Source organism: Geotrypetes seraphini, chromosome 3 (assembly GCF_902459505.1).
Source record: "Geotrypetes seraphini chromosome 3, aGeoSer1.1, whole genome shotgun sequence".
NCBI classification, from domain to species: Eukaryota; Metazoa; Chordata; class Amphibia; order Gymnophiona; family Dermophiidae; genus Geotrypetes; species Geotrypetes seraphini.
In genome coordinates, this window is record NC_047086.1 from 196,629,333 (window position 1) to 196,641,871 (window position 12,539).

At 42.1% G+C, this 12,539-nt stretch overlaps 1 protein-coding gene across 5 annotated transcripts in view; it reads left to right on the top strand.

The window, feature by feature from the left end:
• SPRYD3 (SPRY domain containing 3) overlaps positions 1-12,539 on the top strand; it is a 158,483-nt gene that overhangs the window by 36,842 nt on the left and 109,102 nt on the right. For 4 of the 5 annotated variants that reach the window (XM_033936515.1, XM_033936517.1, XM_033936514.1 and 1 more), the window contains exon 6: positions 6,233-6,421. The exons of the other annotated variant lie outside the window; for it this stretch is intronic. In XM_033936515.1, the coding sequence (XP_033792406.1) occupies positions 6,233-6,421 (189 nt within the window). The remainder of the gene's footprint in view (positions 1-6,232; positions 6,422-12,539) is intronic. 5 annotated transcript variants of the gene reach the window in all.

The following is a 12,539-nucleotide window of genomic DNA, read 5'->3' on the forward strand; positions in this document are numbered from 1 at the left end:
TCATGTAGCCAAGTGGTGGTGGCCATTTCCTTTATGGCGCTTTCCTCTCTTTCCGACCTGCACAATGCATCCTCTGTAGAGGTGCTTGCCTCTTAGAGAGTTGCACGGGTACAGAAATCCCACCCATCCCTGCCCGTACCCACCAGTCCCCGTCAGGATCCTCTCCGTCCCCACCCGTCCCCGTCAGGATCCTCTCCGTCCCCACCCATCCCCGCAAGGAATTACCTCCATCACCGCCCGTCCCCATAAAAAGCAGCAGTTTCTTTTGTGTTTGTGCTGCTGTTTTCCTTTTAGAATCTCTTTGGTGGAACCCTTTTTTTGTTTTCTGTTCAGGTAATTAACTTATAAACCCCCTCTTTTACTAAGGCTGACGTGTCCATTATATTATATGGACGAACCCTGCTTCCAAAGCCTTCCATCCCCGTGGGAGTCCCGTTGGCTAGAGGGGGGTCCCTGTGGGAGTCCCATGGGCCAGAGGGAGTCCCCGTGGGAGTCCCGTGGGTTAGGGGGGATTTCCGCGATCCCCGTTCCCGTGTAGACCTCTATAGCCTGTCCTCCGCTGGTGCTGGTTGGTGTGGCTCCAGTGCCAGGCGCCCTTTATGATCTCTTTTGAGTTCTTAGTACATTTTCTGCTGGTGCAGAGTCTGAGCGTCTAACTCTTTGGCTGTCTTTGGAGTTAGGGACTGTGATCTGTGTTTATATAATGGTTGATTTTGTAATGGAGAATTTTTAGCTGTCTGTATAAATTATGGTTCATTGAGATTTGAATGTTTTACTGTTTTGTCATTAGAATGGTTTTTATGCAGATGTAATTTGTTATATTTATGAAGAAAAAAAAATGTTTTTTAACATTTGTTCTTAATCTTTCCTTTTCTATTTTTAATGGAGTTCTTTTCTTAATGAATGTGATTTATGCATTATAAACCACTTGGATCCTTTTAGGCTGTTATGCGGTATATAAAGTTTTTAATAAACATAAACCTTCAGTGGATATGTTTTCAAGGGCCAGATTCTTGTTGGTATAGAGGTCTGGATGACATTTGCTCGGGTGTTGCTTCCTGTGGACCAGTTTTGCTGGATGTCAGGAAGGAATTGTAGTTCTCTTCGTTCCTCCTGTAGGTATCTTCAGGGATACTCAGGTTTTTCTTCCTAGAGCAGTGTCTCTCAAACTGTGTGCCAGGGCACAGTAGTGTGCCCCAAAGAGATTCTGGGTGTGTAAAGAGAGATTCCAGAATTTTACTTTATTATTAAAAATTCCCTTCATAAGTATACACATGAATAGTTGTATGTCACGTATGCAAGAGCCTGTCAGTGTTATGAATGTCTGTGCATAAGGATACAACCGCCCAGACAAGTATCATTTTTTAACATGATTGGTCCTTAAAATTACTTGCCGTTAGTTTTCAGTTTTATTTTTTTATGCAGTAGTTATCCTAACTTGAACAGCAAAGCAATCAAGGCTTTATTATAGTTTGGATTTTCATATCTTTGCAAACTTGAATTTTCAGCTCTGACAGAAATTAAATCGAAAAAAAGAGAACTGTAGATGATGAAATGCATGCTTGCTTGTCAACTATTGAGCTATGTTTTGAGTTAATTTGTACTCAAAAACAAGTATATTCATTGCATTGATTAGCAGTTCTATTCTATCTACACTTCTCCCTCAATATTCGCAGAGGTTAGGGGCAGAGCTGGCCCATGAATATAAAAAAAACACAAATAATATTCGGGCCGGTTCTGACCCACCCCTCCGCCTTCCCCCAGAATCCCGGACCTTACCTTAATCCCTCTGAGACTCCCCGGAATCGTACCTGGTGGTCTAGCAGGCTTTCAGGGCAGAAGCGATCTTCCTACGCTCCTGCCCCGTGCAGATCACTCATAGGAAATGACTGCTGTGAGCTCCTGTCGTAGTCTTGACTTTCATCAGACACTTGTTTCAAGTTTATTAAAAATTTGTTATCCCGCCTTTTTAAATTACAAAGCGGCTTTACAATAAATAAAAATCAAATAGCAGGGTAGTACAGACATATTAAAATTAGTAACTAAATTTTTTGTCCAATAAAGACATTTACAGGGTCTCGCATATCAAACTCACACAAGAGGAAAAAGGATAGAACTATAATGAACAGAAAAGTAAGAACAGTTAGGGAAAAATCGGAAGGAATGGAGTAAAAATTTAACCTGATTTTTATCATTGCCACAGAAACTGGGCTAAAAATCCATTTAAATGTCCTCCTTTGCCTGCCTCCAGCTTGGTTTCTGGACTCCGGCAAGTCGACAGCAACAGATTCCAGGGTCTGCGATATTCTGCAGCGCCTCTTAGTCTTCAGGAAGCTGGACCCTGTTCCAATCCATGAATGGGGGCTTAGGTGGATACTCCTTATACTTCCTCGTGCCAGAAAGGCTCGGAGAATTGGAGACATATTCTGTTTCTACCGTCGGTCACTCACTTTTGTGAATTCCCTTTTTCTGAATGGACAACAGATTACACGGTGCTAGCATCTGTCTCCAGGGGAGTTTCTAGTGTCCTTGGATCTCACAGAGGCTTACCTCCCATATTTCATTCTGACCAGAGCATCGCAGGTTTTTGCATTTCCATGTTCTGCAACTGCATTTCAAGTTCGCAGCTCTGCCATTTGGTCTTGTGACGGCTCTCGTGCTTTCATCAAAGTGATTGTAGTTAAGGCTGCTTTCCACCAGCAGGGGGGGGGGGGTCCAAGTCCACCATTCCTGGGAGAGCGGGTGCTGCAGGCTCCATCTTGTTGGGTGTACGAAGGTGTGGTGGGGACAGTAGTGTCTCTGCTGCAGGCATTGGCAAGTTCAGGAAGAGACATTTGGCATCCTCCCAGTCCCTGGAGTTTCTGGGGCTTCTCTTTGTCTCCAGACAGGGTCGTGTGTTTCTTCTCAAGGCGAGACAGAACCTTCGTCAACAGATCAGAATTCTCTTGGACTATCCGGCTCTCTCTGTTTTATCTGCAGGTTCGGGGGTCTTGGGCAGCCTTCTTGGAGGCGATCCTGTGGGTCAGGGTGCCCATACGCCCTTAATAAGAGTTCCTCCTATCTTAGTGATATCGGCTGAGTTTTCCCCCTTCAGATGCTGCTCCCCTGGACAGAGCCAGCTAGCAGCAGTTTGAGCTCGTGGCTTCAGGGGTTGGCTCTTGGCCAGGGCTGGCTTTTTCTGATTTCTGAGTGGATGACTCTTAGGATGGATGCCAGCCTATTGGGTTGTGAGCTAATTGCAGGGCTTTCCCCATTCAAGGATAGTGGACTTCTGGTCTGCAACATTGGTTGTCCTATCGGCTGGCGCTTCTCGCTCTCCAGCCCCGTCAGAAAGAACAGCGGTGCAAGTTTCCTTGACGCCATGGTGGTGGCGTATGTACATCATGAGGGAGTTCTAGTGCTCTCTCTCTCTCTCTTTCTTGGGCCAGAGTGATCAGCAGCATTCCACTGGGTGAAACGCTTATTCCGTATTTCTCGGCAGTCCATAGGACTGGAGTCAAGTTAAAGTTCAATTTATTTAATATACTGCAAATATAAACCAAAGGTAAATCTAAGCAGTTTACAATAAAAATTTAAACTAAAGTAAAAAATTAAATAGGGTAGGAAACAAAAATAAAACAAAACATAAAATACAATTGAGAACATGAGTAAAGTGGGAATCAGCGGATTACAATAAAAATAAGGTTGGGGAAAGGGATGAACAGTATTGTAGGGGAAAACAGAGAATTTAGTTCTGCTCACACTAATTTAATAAAGCTAGGAATGCAACTTTTGAAAAAAGTTGCCCGGTTCTTTGTGGCGAGTATTGAATCAGAAGACTGTGTAAAAACGAGGGACGACCACTCAATAGAATCTGGTGAGAAAGGATATTATATTTGAAAGGGATGTGATATGACACTGGAAGGATGTGTTCTGATTTTAGAAGTGGTGTGATGTGATCAAACTTACAACAGTGATGAAGTAATCTTACTGCAGTGTTCTTGACTAATTGTAGACAATGTAATTAGTATTTTGGGAGTCCAATGTTTGGGCAGTCTTCCTCAGACAACAGTTCCTGGTCTCAGGAGCTGGTCCATTTCCTCAGAGGGTCTTGTTGGCTTCAGCAGAGATATAGAAGGCCGGGTGCCTTTTCGGTCGATGAAACGTGTGGAAGCTAGGGCTGGTGCTTTGATTTGGCCCTGGCTGGCTCACGAGTTCCTGTATGATGTTTCCTCTGTGGCCTCTGGTTCGTCAGGTCATCTGCCGGACAATGACTCATTCCAGCCTAGTGACTCTAGTGGCTCCATATTGGCCTTGCCACCCGTGGTATGTGGTTCTTGTACATCTTAAGCAGGACGAGAAGCTCTGGTTCCCTTTTCATTGATATCTTCTCAGTCAGGGACCGGTGTCCATGGAGAATCCAAGGTGTTTTGGTATGACAGCATGGCTCTTGAGTGCTCAGCCTTGATGAGTGGTTATTTGGAGGTTGTTATCTTGACTCTTTTACACTCAAAGTACCCTCTACTATGGCTTCTTCTGCCAAAGCCTGGTAGGCTTTCTCACAGGCGGGTGCTAGGAATTAAGTGGAGTCTGAGAAGGCTCCAAGTTAGGTAGTCCTGGCTTTCCTTCAGGAGGGTTTGGACAGAAATCTAGCAGTGGCCTCCCTCAAAGTTCAGGTTGCAAGAATTGCATGTTTTTGAGCGTGCTGAGGAACTAGTTCGCTTACTGCTCTTTCAGATGTGACCAGGTGTATGAGGGGGGCGCTTTATCTGCATCCTCCTTTGCCTCTTCCTTTCCCTTCATGAACTGTTACCATCATTTACAGGGCATTGGAGAGGCTCTCTTTGAACTACTATAGGATGAATTTTTTCTGGACCTGACACAGTGTATTGTGGAGTTTCTGCTCTTTCATGCAGGGACCCTTTTCTTCCTATTACGTCCACGAGTGTTTTCCTCCGTACTGATCCTTCGTTCTTGCCGAAGGTGGTCTCAGCTTTCCAAGTCAATCAGGAGGTTAGATTGCCTGCATTTCATCTGTCAGGTTTGGAGCACAAAGATCATATCTTCCGCAAATTAGATGTTTACAGGGTCTTGCTCCTTTATTTGGAAATTGAGTTTAGGGCTGTCTGATCACTTTTTTTTGCTCACTGCTGCGTCTCACCATGGTGGGCTGGCGTCCAAGTCCTTGATCGCTTAATGGATTCGAATAGCCATTTCTGCATTTTACATTGCTTGCGGCAAGCAGCTGCAGATTTCGCTTAAAGTATTCTTGACGAGAAGTGTGGTTGCATCGTGAGTGGAATCTTGTGTAATTCATTTTGATGAAATTTGCAGGGCGGCTCCTTGGTCATCTCTCTATATTTTTACCCAATTTTACCAAATGGATGTGGCGGCACATTCTGATGCCGTTTTTTGGGACCTTGGTTTTGGAGGCAGGCTCTTCTGTCCCTCCCTAGCTACCATGGCTTTGGTATGTCACCTAGCATTTGGATTCAGGAAGGGACCTAACAGAGTGAAAGATTAGGTTTATAAAGATAATCTTCTTTCTGTTAGTCTCTGGAGGATTCCATATGACCCACCCTCTCTGTCCTAACTCAGTTGTTGGAGTAGCCTACTCCTTTCTGCCTCGGTCACTCTCATTATAGATTTGAAGTTTTTCCAGCCAGTTGGCAGATCCTGTGGGGAGTTTCTGTGAGTATACACATTACTGAAGGCCTTTCTTGGAGTGCCCGCTGCACACAGCAGGTTAGTACTGCATTGTTCCTCAATGTTTTTTCTGAGTTGCCTTTGTGCCTGTTTCTCACTTGTTAATATTTTGCAGAGCAAGCCAGTTCATGATTTACTTGTGTTGATGATGATTCTCCCCCGTATTCCCCTTATCCTGGATTTGCAGGTATGTGCTTGGTTTTCGGACTGAATTAAAGTTGTTTGCTGATTCACAGGCTAAGGGGGTGGAGCATGTGTTCAGAAATGATGTAGATTTCTGCAACACCCGGACTGCAGGTTGGGATTGAGCACCTAGCGTATGGAATCCTCTAAGGACTAACAGAAGATTATTGAAAGTATAAACCTAATCTTCCATTGCATTAACCTCAGTGGTAGTATCTGTGCTTCTTATAACATACAGTGGCAGTAATTATAGTCATTCAGAAAGATAAATTTAGCTATCAGAAGTTGGGTGTCTACCAATTTTGTTCAGTTGGGAGGAGAGTTTCTGTTGCTTTAGTTTTTTAACTAGCAATGTACCCATCAGGTTGGCTCTACCATCATGCCCATATCACCGGATGGGCTGTTCCCTGCAGTGGGGATGCACTCACTTGGAGAAGAGGTCCGAATACACCTCAATGCAGAGCTGGGCAATGAAGAGGATGACAGCGTCATGATGGTGGATAGTTACGAGGATGAGTGGGACCGACTCCATGATGTCAAAGTCTCTGGAACAGTAAGGAATCTTCTTTACAGTCCTACACTTCCACAGAAAACTAAACGGCCAGATTCAGGGTCACTCAGCCTTCACTGCTATTACCATTGTCAGGATTGTAACCAAGGCCCTTAAGTTATGCTTATTAGCAAAGAAACATTTCAGGACCCCTTTGGACAGATGCTTAGGGATATTTCAGTTTCTAGTGCAATAGGTGAGACATTCTAGAGAAGTGGGTAGTGTCCCCATGGCCGCGTGCCATCTGCAGAAGGAATCCAGTTCAGATTTTTCTCTGTGCTTCTGTATTTCACTGAGCTCCTTAGCTCCACCTACAGTTTTTTTTTCCTTTTTGCATGTGTTCCTGCAGGAATGTGTTTGTTCTGCTCTCCACATTTTATTATTTCTTCATCTTTGCCTGCATTGAGAACACACAGACATATATGTTTGTATCTGACAGGCCAATCCTAGAGGGCACCTGTTAGCCAGCCTGCTTAGTTTTCTTTGGAGCTCAGGGCTGTCTCTGAAGTTGTTTCACCTAGTGTTAAGCAGGGGTCGAGCACATGCTGTTAGGTGCCCTTAGGAGGCTCGGTGGTGTCTCGCAGGGTGCCGGCTGCTTCTTCTCGCCACCACCCGTCTTGGTTCATGTCCATCAGTCTGCAAGGGTGGAAGTGCAGTCAAGCATGGGGTCTGACTGGCAGCCCGAAGATCAGCTTTGCAGAGCCATTCCCAGCATGAAGCAGTGATTCTCTAATCTAGCTGAGGCAAGCTGCAGCACAGATCCACAAACAGGTCCCAGTGAGTATAGGCTGTTCCGGTGCAATAGGTGAGATATTCTTTATCATAGAGTTATTTCCCCATACCTGCATACTATAGAAGGGATCTACTCTGGATTGTTCACTCTGCCTCCAGTGTACTTCACAGACTAGCGCCCTCTAGCAGTCTTTCCCTTCTGCATGCATACTGCAGCTGTGTGTGTTTGCTCTCCTCCTTTTATTTTTAATTCGATGTAGTTTCGTTGTTCCATCATGGATCCTTAACTTGGTTTGCAAGGTCTTAGGTTGCATACAAGCTACTGTAGGAAGTGTCCTTGATAGATCTGATGCTCTTTTCATAATTTTGATTGAATTATATTGTAAACCGCTTTGATCCTTTTTTGGCTGTATATGCAGTATATAAAGATTTTAATAAACAAATAAACTCTTAGAACCACCATTGAGAAATTCTACCCCCACAAGCCTAACTCACTCCCAGGATTCTACTCTGCTGCAATTTCATCCCATTTGTTCCAATGACCAACCATCCTCACTGTAGTAGGCTCATCTTCATTAGGGTTTAAATAGACTATTCTATTCTGCAGTTTCACATTTGAAGATACACAACCTTAATGGGGCAAAAATGATTCAAAATTGGATTATATTTCCACAAATCTAATTTAATTTCCTTTATTGTAGCTCTAAATTATGCCTGTCTATATTACCCACTGTAAACATTGTCTAAATGTTCCACACATTGACCCCTGAAGTGTTTATAAACAGTATAATCATATTGCCTCAGTTTCTACTTAAATGTATACATCACTAGCTATGCTAGCTGTTTCTCAAAGGGCAAAGTTTCTTTCCCCTAATTAGTTTCTCTCTTTTTTTTTTTTTTTTTTCTTCCTTTTACTGTATTTTCTTTCAGGCAAATTACAGAATTCCCCATACAAAATTCAGGAGATGGTATAACTCTACCCCTCCCAAAACCAGATCACAATGGTGCTCCCACTCAATACAGCCCCATCGCCCACCCAAGGGGAGAGTGTGGCGTAGTAGGTAAAGCTACAGCCTCAGCACCCTGAGGTTGTGGGTTCAAACCCACACTGCTTCTTGTGACCCTGGGCAAGTCACTTAATCCCCCCGTTGCCTCAGGTACATTAGAAAGATTGTAAGCCCATTGGGACAGAGAGGAAAAAATGCTTGAGTACCTGAATAAATTAATGTAAACCGTTCTGAGCTCTCCTGGGAGAACGGTATAGAAAATTGAATGAATAAATAAATCCCTTCCAAATGCAAAATTAGCAAGAGGCTCATATGAACAGGCACACAACAGTGCCAGGAGAAAAAACTCAAGAGCTTTCTCTGATGAAAGAGACATTTATCAGTACTAACTAAAAAAAGATCAGGTTCTTATCTTGCTAATATCTTTTTTAGAAGATAGGTGTGTCATTAGGAATGGGAAGGTAATATCCCTATGCTCGCTAGCCATGCAGAAGTCATCCACTCCAGCTTTAGAATCCATCCTTCTTTACCAAAGGGCTGTGCTGCCCCCTTCAGTTTGTACCAAAACATGCAATAGCCACATATAACAACACATGTGAAGGAGGGGGTACAGGGAAACTCCCGGAACTACAACTCTGTTCTGCTCTGAAATCATAACAAATGTGTTAAACATTGCCACTGAACAATCAAAACAGCAAAACAATCATGCCAAATAATACCCTACTGAAGCTCAAATATCACCCCACTGTGTTATAGCAATAAATTATTCTTCATACCCTTAAGGTCTGACATCCAAATTTCAGATTGGACTCAGACTTTCTGATTGACAGGGCAGGGCTCCAGAATGGCACACTTATCTACTAGAAAAGATTTTAGCAAGGTAAGAACCTAATCTCTTTCTCAAGTGCAATAGGTGTATCATTCTGGACAGATGGGACATGTAAAAGCAGTCCCAGAAATCTAGGGCGGACACTGTGCTGACCCATAACACCAAGGACCTAAAATTGGTGTCCTCACTTGCCACTACATCCGCTCTGTAAAACTTGAAAAATGTATGTAGAGTGGACCAAGTCGCTGCTCTACAAATCTCCCCAGGGGACACTGTCTGAGCTTCCACCCATGAAGAAGCCACACTTGTTGAATGCGCCTTTACGGAGACTGATGACTTTTCCATGGACAATATATGTTGACGAAATAGCCCTGTGGATCCATCTGGAGATCGTGGCCTTGGAAACCGGAACATTGCGTCTAGCCTGACTAATGAGCACAAAAAATATGGTCAGATAGCTGGAACTCATTGGTGACCTTAAGATATCATAGAAGCACTCTTCTCAAATCTAACCTTTTCAGAATCTGGTCCTTCTTAGAACCTATGGACTGGAACGTCAGCATTCTGACTTCTTGATCACATCACCACCACATACCTAGACCCTCACTGGCTCCCCACACAAGCACGAATACTTTTCAACTTTTACTGTATATTATTCAAAGTAATGAACGGCACCGCCTCTTTCTACCTAATTGATTGCCTAAACTGAAACAAATCAACCAGACCTAGGAGAACTCAGACCCCATTTACTCACCCCCCAATCAAAGGCACAAGAAGATATATGACAGCCTACTAGCAATGCAAGCAGCGACCTAGATCACCTCTCAGACATACTGACAACTATGTCCGACTACAAAATATTCCGAAGGGAAATTAAAACCCGGCTATTCAGAAAATTTATCAAGAAAAACAAAAACGTCTCCTTATTGTTTCCAATCTTGTAATTTTCCAAGCAAACTCTCAACCATGTAATTAGCACCGTATCATGTAACTTTTTCTGGAAATGTCCAGTTATCTTCTGTAATCTGCCTAGAACTGCAAGGTATTCTTCCCATTCTAGCTCAGATGGAGCCCATACCATTGGGGAAAGTTTTTCTAGGGCATCCCTGGCCCTTTGATAGAATGTCATGTGATCAGTCAGTCAGGCAAAACAGGATGATTATGTGGAAAAGTGATGTAATTTGCATTTGAGATATTTAATAAATAGTGTTTTTAGAAAATAGGTGCAGAACATTTTGAAGATCCATCATAATGATTTTATTTTTCCAAACCACAGTAATCTGTTTCTTTGTGATCCTGAATAAAATTGTTTGATACTTAAATTGATAGAGAGAAAATATGTCACTTTTTCCTTGGATGTCTCACTTGATCTTGGATTTTGTTTTCTGTTTTTAATAACATGCTAAACTGTGAAAGTCTACATTTATACTTTGTGACATTAACTTTTCCCCCCACTATATTTATATTTAAAATATGTGTAAACTGCATCTTGAACCATTGTATACAATTTTAAAAGAAAACCAAAGATTGAGAAAAGACCCTTAAAAAAACTAAACAAAACCCTCCCACACCAATCACCTTCACCTTCATCAGCTTCTCAGCATATCCCTCTTTCCTCATGCACTCATCATAAAGTAATTAGATTGCTGTAATATTCTTCTATATGATATTACCTGTAAAGAGCGTCATCTTCAACTTATCAAGTTTCAAGTTTATTTTGGGGGGCGTGGCTTTGGAGCGGAACTAAATGGCTGGGTAGTGGAGTTGCTCTGTGAAGACAAGCTATTTGACAGAGATCATAGCCAGAAAAAATTCAAATTTCACTCTGAAAAGTGAGATAGAGGTGGATAATGGCTTCGGGAAAGCAAAACAAAAATTTGGCGGCGGGGAGCAGCTCAGGAAGCGGGAAGCGATCGAAACTTGATACGGCTTCACCGATGTCAGTTCCGTTGCCGCCGGAGGATGTAGAAAATAAAGACATAATGAAGGAAATACAGGCGGTAAAGGAAATAGTATTGGAATGCGCTAAAAATATAAAAGAAGTGAAAGAAGAAGTGGTATGTTTATCAAATAAACTGCAAGCAATGGAATTGAAAGTGGATCAAATTGAGAAAAGATTGGAAAAGTGTGAGGAGGAAAGTATAAAGCACATGGAACACAGTAAGGAAATTGAAGCACTGAAAAGGGAGCTGGAAGATTTGTCCAATAGGGAACGAAGGAGCAATTTAAGGGTGCTTGGGGTCCCGGAGGGAATTGAAAAGTCGGATCCGATTGGATTTTTGATTAATTTTTTGCCCAAGGTGCTCCCGATGCAAAACAAGTTTCCATTGGAAATAGAACGTGCACACAGGGTCCCAACGAGATTATCAAACAGCCAAAAAGGACCACGTCCACTGATCTTTAAGCTACTTAGATATCAACAGGTAGCTGAAATAATTAAATTAGCTAAAGATAATAAAAACTTAAAGTGTCAGGATTCAAAGATTTACATAGTGCCTGACTTTGCCAGAGCAACGGCACAAAAGAGAAAGCAGCTATTAGACCTGAGACCACAGCTGAGAAGTCTGGGAGCTAGATATGGGCTCATATACCCGGCAACTATGCGGGTCACTTATAAAAATAAAACTTTGAATTTTGATACTGCAGATAAACTTAAGGAGTTTTTGGAGCAGTGTGAATCACCAATGGCTACTTAATAGAGACTTGGATGGAAATATTTGTGTTCTTGGTTGAAATGTTTATTTTTGTTTGAAAATTTCTATGTTAAAGGAAGAAAAAAGAAAAAAAAAGAGTTAATAGGATTCTGAAGGCATGGCTGCAGTTGGATTTCAAATACATTCCACATTCTATCTTGTCATGAGGCAAATGGAATGTAGCCTGCAAGAGTATAAGAGATGCAATATTACAGACCTTTTAAAGGACAGAGGTTAATAAGATGGATTGTACTGACTTGCTGTTTGGACAGACAGACTGAGAAACGATAGAGAATTGTGCAAAACAGATTGAAGGAAATAAGTTCTAAATAGTATTGAGAAGATATAAACTACAAGCAAGAGGACATTAAATAGAATGGATCTGCAAGCAAGATGAGAGTTAGACTGTGACTTTGTAAGCCTTACAATTTTCATTTGCATAAAAGGGGAAGTCAGCTGTGACATATGGAATAAGACATTGTAATGGAAATTCTCTAAATGCAGCAGAGGATTTTTTGAAGATGGTTCTGGTATATAGTTGGCCTGACCTTAAAATAAAAATGACAGAGCTACGATGGTCAAAAAAAAAAAAAAGGAACAGGGTTTGTATATGTAGAATGTGAAGGATCTATGATTGGCACCACAAGTTTGAAATTGTGGTCATTGTAAATCTTTATGCAAAACAATTGGAAAGGAGATTTAAGGTGGATCAAAAGATGAGACTGAGAATGTATAAACAGTAGTGTGAGAGGATAGAATTTGATATGGATCTGCAAGCAAGAGGAGATTTGAAATGAGACTTTATGAGACATATAGCATCTTATTACAAGAAAAGGAAATTTGTTGTTATGTATGGACTA